The sequence below is a fragment of the Lynx canadensis genome, chromosome B3, assembly GCF_007474595.2.
Source record: "Lynx canadensis isolate LIC74 chromosome B3, mLynCan4.pri.v2, whole genome shotgun sequence".
NCBI classification, from domain to species: domain Eukaryota; kingdom Metazoa; phylum Chordata; class Mammalia; order Carnivora; family Felidae; genus Lynx; species Lynx canadensis.
This window is the reverse complement of record NC_044308.2, coordinates 28,556,568-28,572,340: the sequence shown is the minus strand read 5'-3', so window position 1 is coordinate 28,572,340 and position 15,773 is coordinate 28,556,568. Positions and strand designations below refer to the sequence as shown.

The 15,773-nt window shown below is 36.0% G+C and overlaps 1 protein-coding gene across 2 annotated transcripts in view; it reads right to left on the bottom strand.

Annotated features, from left to right (window-relative positions):
* The window catches only part of UBE2Q2 (ubiquitin conjugating enzyme E2 Q2), a 63,480-nt gene that overhangs the window by 38,371 nt on the left and 9,336 nt on the right, over positions 1-15,773 (bottom strand). The window contains exons 2-4 of one of the 2 annotated variants that reach the window (XM_030317615.1): positions 12,697-12,798; positions 8,115-8,219; positions 737-793 (exon numbers count right to left, since the gene is read on the bottom strand). In XM_030317615.1, the coding sequence (XP_030173475.1) occupies positions 737-793; positions 8,115-8,219; positions 12,697-12,798 (264 nt within the window). The remainder of the gene's footprint in view (positions 1-736; positions 794-8,114; positions 8,220-12,696; positions 12,799-15,773) is intronic. The other variant, XM_030317616.1, reaches the window with a different exon arrangement.

Sequence of the window (15,773 nt, the reverse complement as noted above, 5' to 3'; positions counted from 1 at the left end):
CAGAGCTGCATTTAAACACAAATTAAAATTGTATCCGTGAGTGGCAAACTGGTCTAAAGTCAAAGTCTTAGAATTTGCCCTACGAAATTCTTAGATGGTTTTTCAACAGGAGGTAGCTTTACTACTTCTAGTGAGTAGTCCCTGAAATGTTCTCAAACGCTCAAATTCAGAATTTTTTTTTTCTATAATATTTATTTTGGGGGAGAGTGCAAGCGGGAGAGGGGCAGATAGAGGGGGCAGAGGATCTGAATTGGGTTCTGCGCGGACAGGCTGAAAGCAGCGAGCCCAATGTGGGGATCGAATTCACAAGCTGTGGAGATCATGACCTGAGCCAAAGTCGGATGCTTAACTGACTGAGCCACGTAGACCCCCATAAATTCAGAATTTTTAAAACTTAATAGTTCCTCTTCCTAAAAATAACCAAGTACAGGTTAAGTATTGATTACTATTAAACATAAATATTATTTTAATGCTAAATGTTAATAAGAGCTTTTATTTGTTAGGAAATCAAATCCAAAGACATCAGATAAGTGATTTGCTTAAAACCATTAAAGTTTTATCATTAATTAAAGCTAAAAGCAGACTTTAGAAATTACATTCAATTTCAAATACCATGTGCTTTGCATTATTCCACATTAACAAAGGCTTATAAAGGAGATTAGAGAATTATTAAAAATGTTCAAAAATGAAGATTTATTATTTATAAAATGTGATTTTTTTTACATAAAACACCTACTTCAGCCATCTCTTCTTCTTCCTCTTCTTCTGAAGTTACTTCTTCTGTTGTCCCATTCTGAAAAGGAAAAAGAATTTGCTAGGGCTACACAGAATAAGCACACACTGAGTACATTAGAAGACTTTAGGGACAAGCTATCATTCATCTGTCACTAAAATTCCACTAAAAGAACTCATTAAAGTTGAACATTTACTTTTAAATCCAGGTTTGATGTGACAAATAATATTTATCAGTTTTTTTAAAAAGAAACAAATTTTGAACAATTCAACTTAATAGATGCTTTGGGAATAAACAAAGGCAATTAGTCAATTATAAAGCAAAACTTCAGAAAATTCTGAAACATTCTAAAGAAAACATTTTACTCATATGGCTATGTACATAAGGTTAAAGCTACTGACTTCTTCCACTTAAAATAAATATCCCAAACTTTGGTTTCCTTAAAACAGCTACCTTTTTAACTTTGAAAAGCCTGAATGTTTCCATAAATTCCACTTCCTTATATTTTAAAAGGTCAAATGTGTTAGTTATAAAGAAGTAGACCTTTCACAAAACTAAAAATTATAAAATGATCACCATTTTACTATAGAGCCACTTTTCTTTTTTACATGCCATTTATCACAGAATACTTCTCTACAAGACACAATTTGCCACTCATTCACAAGGAACCTGATGGGTTAGGAAGGACCTTCATAACTAGTTTTGGCAGAGCTCAAAAAGACAACTTTTCTAAACCAGAGCATAGTTGTCTACAATACAGTGGATAAAGTTAGAACGATTTTTCTTTCTTTCCAGAAATACTTGCTGTATTTGTTCCAACTACAGCTGGAACAAATTTATTGTTTAAGAGGCCTAACTTGATGGCCTCTTAAGTGTGGGTGTCAGAGCCAGAAAGAAAGGCACATTTTAAAAAATATAACTCAACACAGCAGCAAAATCACCTTTTCCTTTTACTCAGAGGAGTTGAGTTGAAAAGTCTGCCTGCCAGAACCTCCCCATTCCCACGCCATAGGCAGAGCATAGGTGTACAAGTCAGGGGGGGGAGGAGGCCATAGCAGAGAAGACTGACAATTGCGGAGGACAGTCACATCAACCATTGACAATGATCAATGGTATGCCTCATCTATGCAGATAGCCAAGTATTGCCAGATATTTGAAGAAAACCAGCAATCTGGGGGGGAAAAAAAAGCACCAAGTTGAACAAACAGAACAGGTGACCTGAAGCATTATTAATGAAGAAAATAAAACAAAAAAATCTAATTGGAATCTTTAGCAATACTTGAGAAGGTATTACATCCACAAAATATAAAAAAATTTCTGTGCAAAAGTCAATTCTAGGAAATCAAAAAGATTCTATCAGGAAAAGAAAAAAAAAAAAAAAGATGAACAAGATGACCAAGTTGTGACATTGCTTTAGAACAATGGAGAAAAAGGAAACAGGGAATGGGAGAGGAAGGGGTACAGAAAAAGAAGAGTTAAGGGAAATGGGAGATAGGAATACAGAGAATTAATATTCATCCACTGTTCATCCATAAGACTGAGGGAAAGAAATAAGAGACAAAGGCTGTCAAGCTAAAGAAAGACCTCAAATATGAAGTGGCTGTGAATGCCCCAAAGGAATATTGAAAAGTAAAATTCTGTACTTCACAGTTAAAAAAAAAAAGCAAAAAACACCTACCAATGTCCAAAAAGAAAAATTATAGAAAAAGAAGAATCAGGCATCAGGATTTTCACCTGCAGCAATAAATCCTGGAAGATAAAAGTGTAAAGAACCTAGAAGAGACTCAATTATGAACTTAGAATTATGTATGTAGTTCCATCAGGACAGGCACGATTCCTGTGTTTCTTTCACCTCTGTATTCTCAGCACCTATGTAGAGTACTTTACACAGAGTCAGATAGGTAGGTGTTGAATAAATAATAAAAACAGATACTGAGTATTCAAGGAACACTCTCCATATACATTCCCAGAAATCCTTTCTAGAAATAAAAACAGAGGACATGATTCAGGGATATATTTTTGGAGGTGGGAAGCAACCATGGAATACAAGAAACGGCAATAAGCAAAGACATAATAACACCAATGGTTAAGTTGAAGCAATTGTTGATAATTCAGCTGGGAAGCCATATTCTCTGACCAGAGAAAAACTAAAAATAGCCCAAAAGCCACCTAAGAATGTTAAAAAATTTTTTCTAAAGAACTCTTAAGAAGAAATTGACCCTCATGTCCCAGTAATCCAACTTCTAAGTATGTGCCCAGAAAAATGCTTGCACAGGTGTCCCACGAATATAGAGAAGAATGAACATGGTAGCACTATTCCTTTTATTTTTTTTCAATATATGAAGTTTATTGTCAAATTGGTTTCCATACAACACCCAGTGCTCATCCCAAAAGGTGCCCTTCTCAATACCCATCACCCACCCTCCCCTCCCTCCCACCCCCCATCAACCCTCAGTTTGTTCTCAGTTTTTAAGAGTCTCTTATGCTTTGGTTCTCTTCCCCTCTAACCTCTTTTTTTTTTTTTTTCCCTTCCCCTCCCCCATGGGTTTCTGTTAAGTTTCTCAGGATCCACATAAGAGTGAAACCATATGGTATCTTTCTCTGTATGGCTTATTTCACTTAGCATCACAACTCTCCAGTTCCATCCATGTTGCTACAAAGGGCCATATTTCATTCTTTCTCATTGCCACGTAGTACTCCATTGTGTATATAAACCACAATTTCTTTATCCATTCATCAGTTGATGGACATTTAGGCTCTTTCCATAATTTGGCTATTGTTGAGAGTGCTGCTATAAACATTGGGGTACAAGTGCCCCGAGGCATCAGTACTCCTGTATCCCTTGGGGTAGCACTATTCCTAATAGCAAGCTGGAATCAACTCCAATGGATAAAAATGTTATGGTGTATTCAAACAATGAAATACTGAAATGAAAAAGAACTCCAGCTACACATAATATGAATAAATTCAAAACACAATGTTAAGCAAAAGACAGACATGAAAGAACACATATGACTCTTAACATGAAGCTTAAAAACAGGCAACAGTAAACCACATTGTTCAGAAAGGTATATATAGATGATAAAACTAGAGAAAAGTTAAAGATTAGCATAGAAGGGAATGATTATCTGGAAGGAGCCTGCAAAAGGTTTCCAGTGCTAGCAATAGTCTGTTTCTTCACATGGGTGGGGACTGGGTGGTCATTCCCAGGTATTCACTGTAACTATTACACTAAACTTATGGACAAAAGATGGAATCAAACCACTCAGGAAATACAAACTATTTAGAAAATAAATATACTACATTTTAAAACTTATGCAATGAAATCAAACAGCGCTAAGAAAATGTATACTTTTGTTAAAAAAGCAATTTAAAACACAATTATCCAATAAACTAGAGAAGCAAAAGGAGAGCTAAGACTCACACAAAAATAAAGAAAATTAGATTTAAAAAAATAAAAGGACTGATTCTTTCAAAAGACCAATAAAACAGACAAGCTTCTGGAAAGTAATCAACGATAAAGAAAACAACTTTAGAAATGAAAAGAGCTTCATAACCATAGATTCAAAAGTATAAATGAAGTCATCATTTTTTTAGAATCTAAAATTACTAAAACTGACTAAAGGAATGGAAAATATGAAAACTAATACATGGAAAAACATGGATCAGGCTCAGGCTCAGATTTTCATTTCAACCAGGGTTTCTCAACCTTGGAAGTACTGATAATTGGTGCTAGATAATTCTTTGTCATGCGAGACTGACCTGACATTGTAGCACATTTAGGAACATCCTTCTTCCCACAAAATGCCAACAGCACCCCCACCCAACCAGTTGTGACAACCAAAATTATCTCTGGATGTTTCCAGAGGCCTCATGAGAGGCAAAATTGGACCCTGCTGAAAATTTTATTTAAACTGCCCTCGATCTTAGAAAAAAACACACAAAGCTTACCAAGTCATCTTACAAGACTACATAACCTTGATACTGAAATGAAACACAAGAGTCTAAAAAGAAACAAATAAAAAGAAGTACATTACAATCGCACTTAAAGTAGAAAAAGCCAAAAATAAAGTATTATCATATCCATTATGTCCCTCTGGCCGCCACCTATGCAGGTGCTGAGTATGAATACAAGGATGATTCACAACTAGTAAATTTCTTCACACAATTCACAAATTATATCTCTACATAGAATTATATGCACAATCATGAAAAACAAGGTAGATCTACATACACTGTGTCCATAATGTATTGTTAAGTGAGAAACCTAAGGTGCAGACATTCCAGAGAGAGAAAATTGAACGTAGAACATACATATTTCTCCCATCTTCTCTCTTTCCTAAGTCTCCACTAAAATTATAGTGAATAAACCCTATATAAATACACAATGATAACAAAAAAGGAAGTGGGGCTACCAGCAGTAAAGAATTCACTCATACTAGCATATGACAATACATGGAAGAATAGTAATTAATGGAACAAACAAGTAAAATAGGTTAGGGGATTATAGGAGGCTAATTTGTCCCAGAGCACGCTGGAGAGACTCAAGACTCTAAGACACCCAGTAACCTGGACAGCAGGAGTAATGAAGAAGCCAGAAAACAGATTAACCAAAAGCCTATACCCAGAACATATTGTCCAGTCCCCAAACACACTGCTCCCCCTTATGTCCTTAAGCAGAACCCAGGCAAACATATCTACCTTAAGCAGGAGATTAGAAGGTTTCATATCCAAACAAACCAAATAAACCAATTCCAGCCGCTATTTATTATTATACCAGGAAATACAGGGCTGGGGAAGTGGGGTTGGAAATCCCTTTAAATTCCTCCTAAAAAGCTATCAGTTGACAAGTCTTGGCCACAAAGAACTCTCAGTCATCTTTTTAGTACCTCTCTAAAGGAATATATGAATAAGAAAGGAAGGAAAAAAACCAGAAATATGAATGAGCAATATAGAATAAATAGATATTTGAGGAAAGTCTTCAAAAAGAAAAATTAAGACCAAGATGAACTAGAAAAAAAAACTTATTAAAGAGAAAATAGAGATGGTAGAGAGGGAGAGGTTAAGGGTAGCTTACCTTAAGGGTGGCTCCTTAAGGACACTTATGAATACAACTATAAATCAGAAATAAAATGCTATGAATAAAGAATAATCAGAGAACAAGAAAAAGCTCTTAGAATTTATGATATATCATTGGAGAGGACCTCCAATGAACCACATCCTTAGCATTCATCCCCTTATCTGGTCCCCTCCCAAAGCCAATCTGGGCTGGTCCCATGACTTGCTTTAACCAATAAATGTGGTAGAAATGACACTGGGCCAATTCCATATCTAAGCCTTAAAAAGGCTTGACAGCTTCTACTTTTGTGCTCTTGGAAGCCAAAAATTAAGAATTCTGACTACCTTCATGAATAAAGAGAAGTCAAAAGAAAGGGTCCATCCAAGAAGAGGATGAGATGCCATGAGAAAAGGTCTGGGTGAAGAAATACCAAGGTACCACACATATGAGTTAAAAGGCCATTCGGGACATTCCAGAGCAGTCATGTTTCCAAATGACTACCAGTCCCAGCCACTATCTGACTGTGCAAGTGAGGCCAGCAGAAAAAAAAAAAAAAACTGTCCAGCTAAGCCTAATCAACCCACACAATTGTAAGAAACAGAATAAACTAAGTTCGGGGTAACTGGTTAAGCAGCAATAAATCAAAACCAAAAAGTTATGCTGTCCAAATAATATATTCAAAAGTGAAGGAAAAAACTTCCAGAATTTTAAATTAAAAGATAGAGACAGAATATGGAGACAATATAAAAGATACAAGGACTCAAGTAAAGAGGTCTAAAATCCCATTAGTAGGCATTCCGAAAATGAACAAATAAAGAAAATGGAAAGGAGAAAGTTATCACAGAAAAAAATACAAGCACACTTAACCAAGGAGAAAGATTAAGGAGTCGACTTAGGAAAAAGATCCATCCATACTTAGTGTCCAGCAACAGGGCAGGGGGTGAGGGGGTGGGGGTGGGGGAGAGAGAGACCACAACTAAAAATACTCCATTGTAATATTTGAGAACATCAAGGAAAAGATGAACTCTTAAAAGTTTCCCAAGTTAAGCATAGAAGAGTAAGACTCAAAATGGCATCAGGCTTAAACAGCACCATTGGCTAAAAGATGACAGTGCAATCTTTGATATTCTGAGGGAAAATTATTTTCAACCTAGAACCACATACTCAACCAAACGATCAAATGTGACCATACAATGTAATAGTATGTAACGTTTATTGGGCATTTACTATGTGCCAGGCACTGCTCTAAATGATTTACATGTACTAACTCATTTAATCTTCCTAGTTTCTCCAAATATAGGTACTACTACTATTTCCCCCATTTCACAAACAAATTGATGCACACAGTGGTTGGGTAATTATCCCAAGGTCAGACAGCTAATAAGCAGCAGAACCAAGATTCAAACCTATAGTGGTCTGGCCATATATTTTTAGATGTTAGAACTCAGAAAGTGTACTACTCCTTCATGCTAGGATTCTACTTGAGGATGTACTCAGGCAAAATGAGAAAGGGTAAGCAGAAAGGTAACATGAGATCAGGTAACAATGGATCCACACTAGCAGAGGAGACAAAAATTTCAAATGACAGCTACACAGCCAGACCAGAGAACAACCTGCTATGACTGGTGCAGAAGAACCAAAGGCTCCAGAGAGACAGGACAGAACACCACTTTCTAAACTAAGAATTATTATTATAAGGAGGACACTGCAAAAACAAAAAGCTCTTGAAAGAATGTCATAATAGAAAACTCTATACCACAAAATCCTAATGATAAATAATAATTCATATGACTAAATATAACGGTGTTTTAGGAAGGGGAGATGGCCCGGAAGGTGGATGGTCTAAGAGCTAAATCCTTATCTACTTATAGTACAAAGTCAATAAATTAAGCCGTAAATAGGTAAATCTGGAAATCCAGAAAAATCAGAGGTGGTGGTGAACTAGTAGGCACTTCAATAACATTCGGGTTAGGCCTTAAGAAGCACAGATAGGCTTAAGGAGATGGCATTCCAGGTGAAGGTCAATGAATAGGCAAAGGCAAAAAACTGAAGAAGAAACAGTTATGGAAATCAGGAATGTTAACAAAGACAAAAAGGTAGCTGGTAGTCTGGGGGAGGCAGTTGTTTCCCTGGTCAGGTCATAGTAAATACCAGCAGCTCCAAAGACTAAAAAAATTATTTTTAGTACTTAAAATAAAACAAACAATTCAACAAGACTGACTTCTAAATAACTTGTATAATAAGAAGAAAAATTATCCTGGTTTTACTTTTGCTTGAGACAATTTATTTTAGCTCTTGAACACTAGAGAATTTTTACTTTACCTGACCCGTGGGTATTGGTTGATCTAGCATCTCAACATCCAGGAGCTTAGGAAGGTTATATAATCTGCAGAGTTCACATATCAACCACTTCAATTGCTGACGAAGCTACAAAACACATTTCAGTAAATAAGCATTATGTTAAAGAGCCCTTAGAAGACATGAATAATGCTATGACTATTGTAACCAATCCAGTAGGAAATGAAAAAGTTTGTTACTGTTCAGTTACAACTTATAGATAAAATAACAGTCTTTAAGAAATATTTTTAGGGGCTGCTTGTATAAGAAAGTTACTATGGCCTGGGGCGCCTGGGTGACTCAGTCGGCTGAGTGTCCGACTTTGGCTCGGGTCATGATCCCACTGTTCATGAGTTGGAGCCCCGTGCCAGGCTCTGGGTTGACAGCTAAGAGCCTGGAGCCTGCTTTGGATTCTATGTCTCCCTCTCTGTCTCCGCTCACACTCGGTCTCTCTCGCTCTCAAAAATAAACTTTAAAAAAAGAAAAAAAGAGAAAGAAAGTTATGGCTTGAGTACAATCCTTACAACTAATACCTAGCAGAATGACAACAGCAAAAGTGCCTGAGGGAGAGCTCTAGACATTGTCCAATTTTCAGTTGCTAACTTCTTTTCTTAGAAACTTACAACTTCAGACAAGAATACATTTACATTAATGAGGCTACAAAATATAGAGGCAGTGTTGTTACACATGGGTTATCAAATTATACATTCCAGTCATATTCATTTACAAGTAGAGACAAATGTTGTCTAGCAGACAGACCCTTGGAATCTAGAGGAACTTGGATACAGCATCTAATTCCCTGAGTTTTTGAGGGTCCCCATCTATAAAACAAGGAAATTGAGAACTTCTTATAATGGTAAAGATTAAATAAAACCTGGGAAAACATTTGGCACTTAGTAGGTTCTTAAGCATTTGTCTTAAAAAAAAAAAAAAAGGAAAAAACTCACTAGGAAAACTGCATGGAATAACTCAGTAAGTTCCCATTTTTACACCAGGGTGTTTCGTAAATATATTTAAGCAAAGAAGCAAGGTAAATTATGTTTATGAACATGTCTTTCATTGTTGGAAACAAACAGTTTTTAATGTATAAGTTTAGGAATTGTGGTCTAAGAACCATGTTCAATACTTAGTAAACTTTACCTGGAACTAGTAAGGTAACTTATTTCACCTGGTCAGGAATAGTTTCCTGGATGTCTCTGACCAAGAAAAGAGATGAAGAAGCAGGTTTATGAAGGACTAAGAAAACAGACGATTAAAATGGGTTAAACAAAGCAAAGAATAAGACTTTCCAAAATAGTCAAAGGAACAAGCAGAAATTAGGAAAGCTGAACAGTAAATTAGGATTAAAAAAAAAATCCTCAAGCTTAAAAGGCAGCAAAGCCCCTGTGGATTTACCCCTCCAACAAGCTCTGCTTTAAGAACATAATGAAGATAAGAAAGGGAGACCTGGACACAGACCCAGCCACTCCAAGTCCTGGCAAAGAAAAGTGCTGTGGGAGTGCTGTGGGAAGAGCAGCAGTGTAGTAGAGTCATACCAAGCAACAGGAAAAACAGGGTTGTATATCTTTCAGGAATTTCAGTTTCACCCTCCTCCCCCACCAATCCTCCCAAAAGCATTTGAAGGACGGAAGAAACTAAGATGGTTGGAAAAGATTTAAGAAATATTTAGAAGGTAGATGGACAGGTCTTAGAAACTTACTAGGTAGTTTGGGGAGGGGAGGTGTCAGGAAATGTAGGTATAAAAAAGAACTTTTAGTTCCCAGTTTCAGGCACAGGTGTGTAAAGCTTCATTATTTCATTTTGTACCACTCACAATCACAAAAGAGAGTTACTGAAGGGAAACTTGATGGGGGTGGTAGAGTACTTCCAGGCAGGTAAGTTTAAATTCAAATGTAATCATTTTTAACAGCCATGGCACATCCAAGTGAGATTCCCTGATCTATGTGATATATAAACAGTTATATGGGTTTGAAAACTTAGATAAATTTTAGCTAAAGATACAGATTTAGGAATCCCTGGAATATAGACTATGATTTAAATAACAGTAGTCAAAGAGATTTCTCAGAGAAAGCACAGAATGAGAAGAGGCAGACCAAGGGAGAAGAGCTCAGGGAAGACCAGGGGAAACAGGAGACAGTAAGTAATCTGATGCAATTCTTCGTAAGATTATCAGTTCCCAGAGGACAGGGATAGGACTTGACTTTTGTATCCACCACTTATCACAAAGCCTGGCATAGAAGCCAGTCAATTAAAAACAAAAAAGCTTCCATGTGTTCTATTAACAGTTTCCTGTATACACCCGGGGGCGGGGGGGGGGGGGGGGGGATGCATAAACCCACATAGATAGCACAGATACAGTTTTTTGTTTACAACATTGTATGCGAAAGGGGCCAGGTTATAAACAATATTCAGTGCCTTGCTTTTTCACTGGTAGATCCTATAAAGTTGCATGTGTTTCTATGGAAAGACTGGCTGCATTCTTTTTAATTACAATATAATATTATATCATAAAACCATTAACAGTAATTTTTATTTAATCAGCTTTTTACTGGCTGACTTTAAGTAATAAAGGTTTGTTAAATGGAGAAATGTTTTAACAAGGGAACAATCAACAGTTTCTAAATGGTGCAGAGAGATCAATGTTAGGGTTAAAGGAGTCCCTGGATTTGGCAACTAGAGATAAAAAATCTTGGTTCAACAATGAAGACAGAATCCAGATTACAATAAAAGAAGTAAAGCAAAGGTGAGGAAATACAGCTTATTCTGTCAAGAAACTAGGTTATAAAATAACTAGCAGAGACTATTAGCAGTAGAGGGTGATTTGGTTTTTGTCTTTTATGTAAATATATTAATTTTTTAGAATAAAATGAGGCCCAATTTTATGTTGTCATTTTGAGTATTTTTGGATGAAAAATTTTAGATACTGAAAAATAACCCAGTCATTTCTACTATTATAAAACTTACACCTTTAGATCTTTTCAGAGGTAACCTCCTAAAGGAGATAGCAGTAAGGATGCTATCTTTCCCTGTCCTGTCACTCCCCTGCTACAGATGTGAATACGTGTGTCTAGCTTTTTACTTTTACCTCTAACCTTCATGGCTCTCCAGATCGGCCTTTTTTTTTTTTTTTTTTTAAGTTTGTTTATTTTGAGAGACAGAGACAGAGAGAGAGGGGGGGGGGGGGGGGGGGGGGGGGGGCAGACATCGAGAATTCCAGACAGGCCCCGCAATGTCAGCACAGAGCCCGATGTGGGGCTCAAAGCCACAAACCAAGAGTTCATGACCTGAGCCAAAACCAAGAGTCTGAGGCTCTGAGCCACCCAGGGTGCCCCCAACCTACTTGTAAAATACCCTTCAACCTGATGTTTTTCTGTTAATTTTAAGCATAAATGTGTTTAAACCACCTATAACTCATTTTGATAAAAATCTGAGGTAAGATTCTAACTTTGCCCAATGGTCAGTTCTCCCAATAGTATTCATAGAATAATCTACCCTTTCCTTTTATTTTAACTCATTTTAACTTATTGTGAATTATCAATTTCATGACTCTGTTTCTAAACTTCTATTGTCTTTGTCCAGTCCAGTGCCAGTATACAATATTTTTATTTAATATCTTTTGGACAACTCTCATTACTTTTTTCAACTATTATTTTTTTATTATTTACTCTTTAAAACAAACTTTAGAGTCATTTTGCAAAGTTCCAAAAATAAGACTATTGGGATTTTTAGGGGAGTTAACTGCATTCAATTTATAAATTAACATGAAGCTATGGAGATAACTGACATTTATAATACGGAGTCTACCCATCTAGGAACACAGTAGTCAAGTCTTCCATGTTAATTTTAATAAAGGATATAAAACTGTATAGAATATGACCTCAACTACTTAGAGTCTATGTATTTTACTAGCAAGAGAAAAAATACTGCTAGAAAATAGCTATCATTGTCAACAGTGGTTATATCAGGCAAAAATATTGTAAAGGATTTTTATTTCCCTTCATTTACTAAGTTCTCTTACAATAGTTGCTTAGTTTTATAATAAAAAAGTTGTTAATTTTTTTTTTTTTTTTTTTGTAAAATGGAAAGTTACATTTTTACATTTCTTGGTACATTAAAAAAAAACCCAAAAAATCAAAAAACGTTTTTTCTGGCTTTTACTGCAGTTACAGACTCCTGACAGAGAAAGCAATTCCCTAACACTAGCATTCTAGCATTATTTCCCCTCACATCCACCTCAGTTCTTTTTCCCTTTTTCTACCTTTTACTTTGGGTAGTGATCCCTACCAAAAATGCTTGGTTGGTTTAATAATCACAATTCATTGAAAAGAGACCACTTAATTCATCTAAATTAAAGCTTAACTTATGGGGAATAAAAAAGATAAATCAGGTAGTAAATAGAATTTGAAGGCCAGAAAACAAACAGACAAACAAAACTGGTCTTCAGCTCCTTTAAGATTATCAAATAATCATTAATCAGACTTTTTTTTATTATATGATCTCTTAACACCTAAGTTCTATATATAATGTTTTTGAGGAAAAAAGAAAGTAGCTTGGCTTATTTTCTCACCGAATTGTTGTTCTTAGTGTCTTCTAGACGTTCCAGCACTGATGTCAGATTTGGGTCATCGGAGTCCACAAACCATATTGGTGAAGAAGACGGGTAAGATTCCTATTACAAAGACACCTATGTTAAACACATTTTCATACCGACTAACCTAGATATGCAAATACACTACACCACCCACCAAATAGCACAATGACCATGGATTTAAGTAAAATATATCAGGGGGAAGAAAAGCAACACATTAACATCTATGTCTGGAGAGAAGTTTCTTTTTATGGATATTTTTTAAAACAAAGTTTTATGGTATAATCTTGCCTGCTCTATGTCAGATAATCTATAAATTTAAAATCAAACAAAAAGGGGGCGCCTGGGTGGCGCAGTCAGTTAAGCGTCCGACTTCAGCCAGGTCACGATCTCGCAGTCCGGGAGTTCGAGCCCCGCGTCAGGCTCTGGGCTGATGGCTCAGAGCCTGGAGCCTGTTTCCGATTCTGTGTCTCCCTCTCTCTCTGCTCCTCCCCCGTTCATGCTCTGTCTCTCTCTGTCCCAAAAATAAATAAACGTTGAAAAAATAAATAAATAAAATAAATAAAAATAAAAAAAAATAAAATAAAAAAAATAAAATCAAACAAAAAGAGTTTACCCAGCAAGCAGTAGCCTTTAAAATAGAAAATAATACACTGCAAAAGTTATGTTTTATCAAAAGCTGAAAAAAAAAACCAAAATGGTACTCAAGCACCAGGAAGATGGACTTCCTTCCCTTACAAAGAATGGTCAATCATGGCCTGGATTCTCCAGCTTTAACATTTTTTTTAAGGGCTTTAAAATCTGGAATCATAAATAAATCCCTCAAAAAGCAAAAACAAAAAACAAAAAAAAAAATTAAAAACAAAAAACCTCACAACCTTGAAGTATAATCTATAAATTTAAACCATACTTACTTTTGCCTTTTAATATAAGAAAGCTACATTTAAAAAAATTTTTTTTAACATTTATTTATTTTTGAGAGACAGAGAGTGAGCAAGGGAAGGGCAGAGAGAGAGGGAGACACAAAACCTGAAGCAGGCTCCAGGCTCTGAGCTGTCAGTACAGAGCCCAATGCAGGGCCCAAACCCAAAACCGGGAAATCATGACCTGAGCTGAAGTTCAATGCTTAACCGACTGAGCCACCCAGGCACCCGGAAAGCTACATTTCTAAACTTTATCTAGATGAGATCTAACTCCATTTTTAAAGGTAAAGCAAAGGAGTACAAACTAGGCACATGTTTTTAAATCCATATAGACGTTAAAATGCTTTTTAAAAATCTCACTATACTCTCTGAGCAATTATAGAAGTTACTTTAAGTTTTTCTCCATTAGAAAATTGGCCCTAAAAAAAATTAAAAATTAAAACAAAAATCCCATTTAATTTTGCCTTTTTCCTAATAATTTTCATCCCTTCTCAGACTATAGAGAGGGATGTGGTTTCCAAAGGAACAGATCTCTTTAATTAGGTTAAGGTTATTTCCTAAATATAGCCAGTGTTAGAAGGCAGAACAAACAGCAATATAGTGACCATATGCTACATACAGCTTTCACTTGCCATTAGAAGATGGGCTTTTGAGATAGGCATTCTTCTTGTACAGCCACTGTCTGTGTGCTATAGCTCAGAGGTCAATGATGTTCTTTAACACTGTAGTGAGCAACCTCTAAAACAGTCCCAATAATCCTAACCTGGTAATTCCCTCCCCTAGACCTAATGACTCACTTTTAACAAACAGTACATCAAATAATGGGATGTCATCTCTAGGATTAGGTGACAAAAAGATGAGAACTTCTGTGTTGCTCACCCTCTCCTGCTCTTTTCATTTTTTCTGACTGAAGCCATCTCCCTATTGAGAGGCAAGAGACAGTGCAGCCTCTGACCAACTGCCAGCTAGAAACTGCAGCCCTCAGACCTGAGGCCTGTAAGATTAATCCTACCAAAAACGATATGAATGAGATTGGAGACAGATCCTCTCCCAGTCTCACTTTGAGAGCACTGCAGCACTAGTCAACCCCTTTACCGTCTTGTGAGAGATCGGAGCCAGGGAACCTGATAAACCATGCTCAGATTCCTGACCCACAGAAACTGAGATAATTTTTGCTGTTTTAGGCTGCTAATTTTGTTACAGAGCAATATATAACTAACTCGAGTTCCATAAAATTCCAACATTTTATTCCATTGCAAACTGGGTACTATCAAGAAATGCTAGTTATGTATTTTTAAAAGCACAATTACATATGTTGATTTTTAAAAGTTAATGAACAAAGCACATGCTTTCACCTACTAATAGATATTTACTTTGTTCATTTGTACTGTTTTCTATCGCAAATTAGGGAAAAGTCCTTAATACTAGATACTAGCAACAGAACAATTAGATTCTAGGCATGGAAAAACAATTTTGCAGAACAGGATTAAAGCAGCATTGCTTTAAGAACTATAATCTCAATTACATTATAGTTCAAGCCAAACGGAACAGAGTATTTTTAAAGCACTTTACCAAGTATTCTTTGAAGAACAAAAAATTGTACTGAAGGAGGATATCATTGTATCTATTTGGTAATGGTTTATTTTGTTTTCCCACTCCTCTAATTCTCATGGTGTCCCAAATCTCTACACAGACAAAAAGAAACTTGGTCTTCAAAATTAATCCTATTCTCAAAGAAAACTATTTATCGAGTATTGCATTTTCTTCTTCAAATTCTTCAGCCAAGTTTAGGAACATACCACTAGACCTTAGTTTTGTATTTGCAACCTTAAAAACAACAGTAACAACAACAAAACCTAGATTTAGAATTTCACTGTGTAGATTACTTCTACATAAGCAAAATAAAATATATGAACTGTTGCTCTGGACTAAAACCCCTTAAAACCATATTATGAGAACTGCAACAACAAAAATTATTGAGACCAGTTACCACCCATGACATGTTCTTCCATTCCTATACATGAGAAGGTAGGATATACAGTTGATCTAAGCAACTATGTCAACAATTTTCAAAGTGGGGCCCCTTGAACCCCTAGGTCCAAACTACTTCTACAAGAATATAAACTGCCTTTT